At 38.1% G+C, this 1620-nt stretch overlaps 1 protein-coding gene across 1 annotated transcript; it reads right to left on the bottom strand.

Annotated features, from left to right (window-relative positions):
* Positions 1 to 293: 293 nt before the first annotated feature.
* On the bottom strand, positions 294 to 1232 carry LOC105862114 (olfactory receptor 4K14-like). The gene has a single exon (XM_012748159.1). The coding sequence runs from the start codon at positions 1230 to 1232 to the stop codon at positions 294 to 296; it is 939 nt and encodes a 312-aa protein (XP_012603613.1).
* Positions 1233 to 1620: the final 388 nt, after the last annotated feature.

Raw genomic sequence — 1620 nt, 5'->3', positions numbered from 1 at the left:
AATAAATAGTGACAATTATTTTTATAGTTAGCATTATCATTATTGTTATCATCTAGTAATTTTTGAACATATACATAAGCATATTTATGCAAAATTATTATCCTTTCTAAGTGATAAGAATCTAAGTGTTAGATTTTTGAGCTTATTTTCATACTGGAGAAAATGTAAACCATAGATGTAGGACTACTCATAGCTTACAGATATGAATAAGTAATATTCTCAGTTCAGTTTACAGGTAAAAAATGTGACCACACTGGGGTGCACACAGTGGATTTTCTGATTTCATGAGACATCTAACAATTATTCCTTGAGTCCATATGCTGGTTTATCATCCTCTTCATGGCATTTTTAATCTCTTGATTTCTCAGTGTATAAATGGCTGGATTCAGGAGAGGTGTGATTACTGTGTAAAACACAGCAAGAAACTTGTCCACCCAAGTGATGCTGAGTGGCCACAGATAGATGAAAATGCAGGGTCCAAAGAATAGTACCACCACTGTGATGTGGGAAGTACAGGTAGAGAGTGCTTTCGATGCCCCATCTTTAGAGTGAAGGCGGACAGTTAATAGGATATAAGTATAGGAGATCATCAAGAGAATGAAGCAAGTTGTTGCCAAAACCCCACTGTCAGCATTTATCACTGTTCCCAAAGTATCAGTATCCATACAGGCTAGTTTGATCACCAAAGGGATATCACAGAAAAAGCTGTCCACTACTTTGGGTCCACAGAAGGGCAGATCCAAAATCATTGCCAGCTGACTCATGGCATGCAGAAAGCCAATGATCCATGATATCAAAACTAGCCAGATACACTTTTGTCTGTTCATGATGCTAGAGTAATGGAGTGGCTTGCAGATGGCCACGTAACGGTCATAGGCCATTGTCACAAGAAGCACCATCTCACCCCCTCCAAAGAAATGCACACAAAGGATCTGACTCATGCAGCCCCCAAAGGAAATGGTCTTATTATCCTTTAGAAAGTCTGTGGTCAGTTTAGGAGTAGTTACTGAGGAAAGGCAGAAATCAACAAATGAGAGGTTGGCTAAGAGAAAGTACATGGGGGAATGAAGACGGTGGTCATTGATGATCAATAGCACGACAAGGAGGTTACCCACAACTGTCATCAGGTAAAGTATAGAAAATGGCAACAAGAGGAATGTCTGGAGCTTCCTGGAATTACAAAGTCCCTGAAAAATAAACTCAGACACAGCAGACTGGTTTGCTTCTTCCATTTAGTGCAATATGTTCTAAGAGGACCCAAAGAGAAAGAGATGAACTGAGAACTTCTAGAATAGAAGGAAAAACTTAATTTCAGGTACTAGTGAGTAGACAAATATGTCTCATGTACAAAATTGACGTTTTAGCATTTTACTAAACTCAAAATTGAAAATAAATGTTTCCTGAATTTAGATCTATGCACAGCCTTGTGGCTAGGAAGGGGAGCTAAGTGCAGAAGCGTAAGTGAAAAAATTTGCCCTTTAGAATTACAATTCTTAGGGGTATCAAAAATGGATTATTTGATTTAAAATGTCAGAAGTATATGTTTTTCATAAACACTTTCTTCAAACCTTGAATCTACCTCTCCTCCAGGGAATCAGAAAGACCTATCTTTAGTGCACA

Source organism: Microcebus murinus, chromosome 6 (assembly GCF_040939455.1).
Source record: "Microcebus murinus isolate Inina chromosome 6, M.murinus_Inina_mat1.0, whole genome shotgun sequence".
Classification (NCBI taxonomy): Eukaryota; Metazoa; Chordata; class Mammalia; order Primates; family Cheirogaleidae; genus Microcebus; species Microcebus murinus.
Note: the sequence above shows the minus strand (reverse complement) of the source record. Positions and strands in the feature narration are given on the sequence as shown.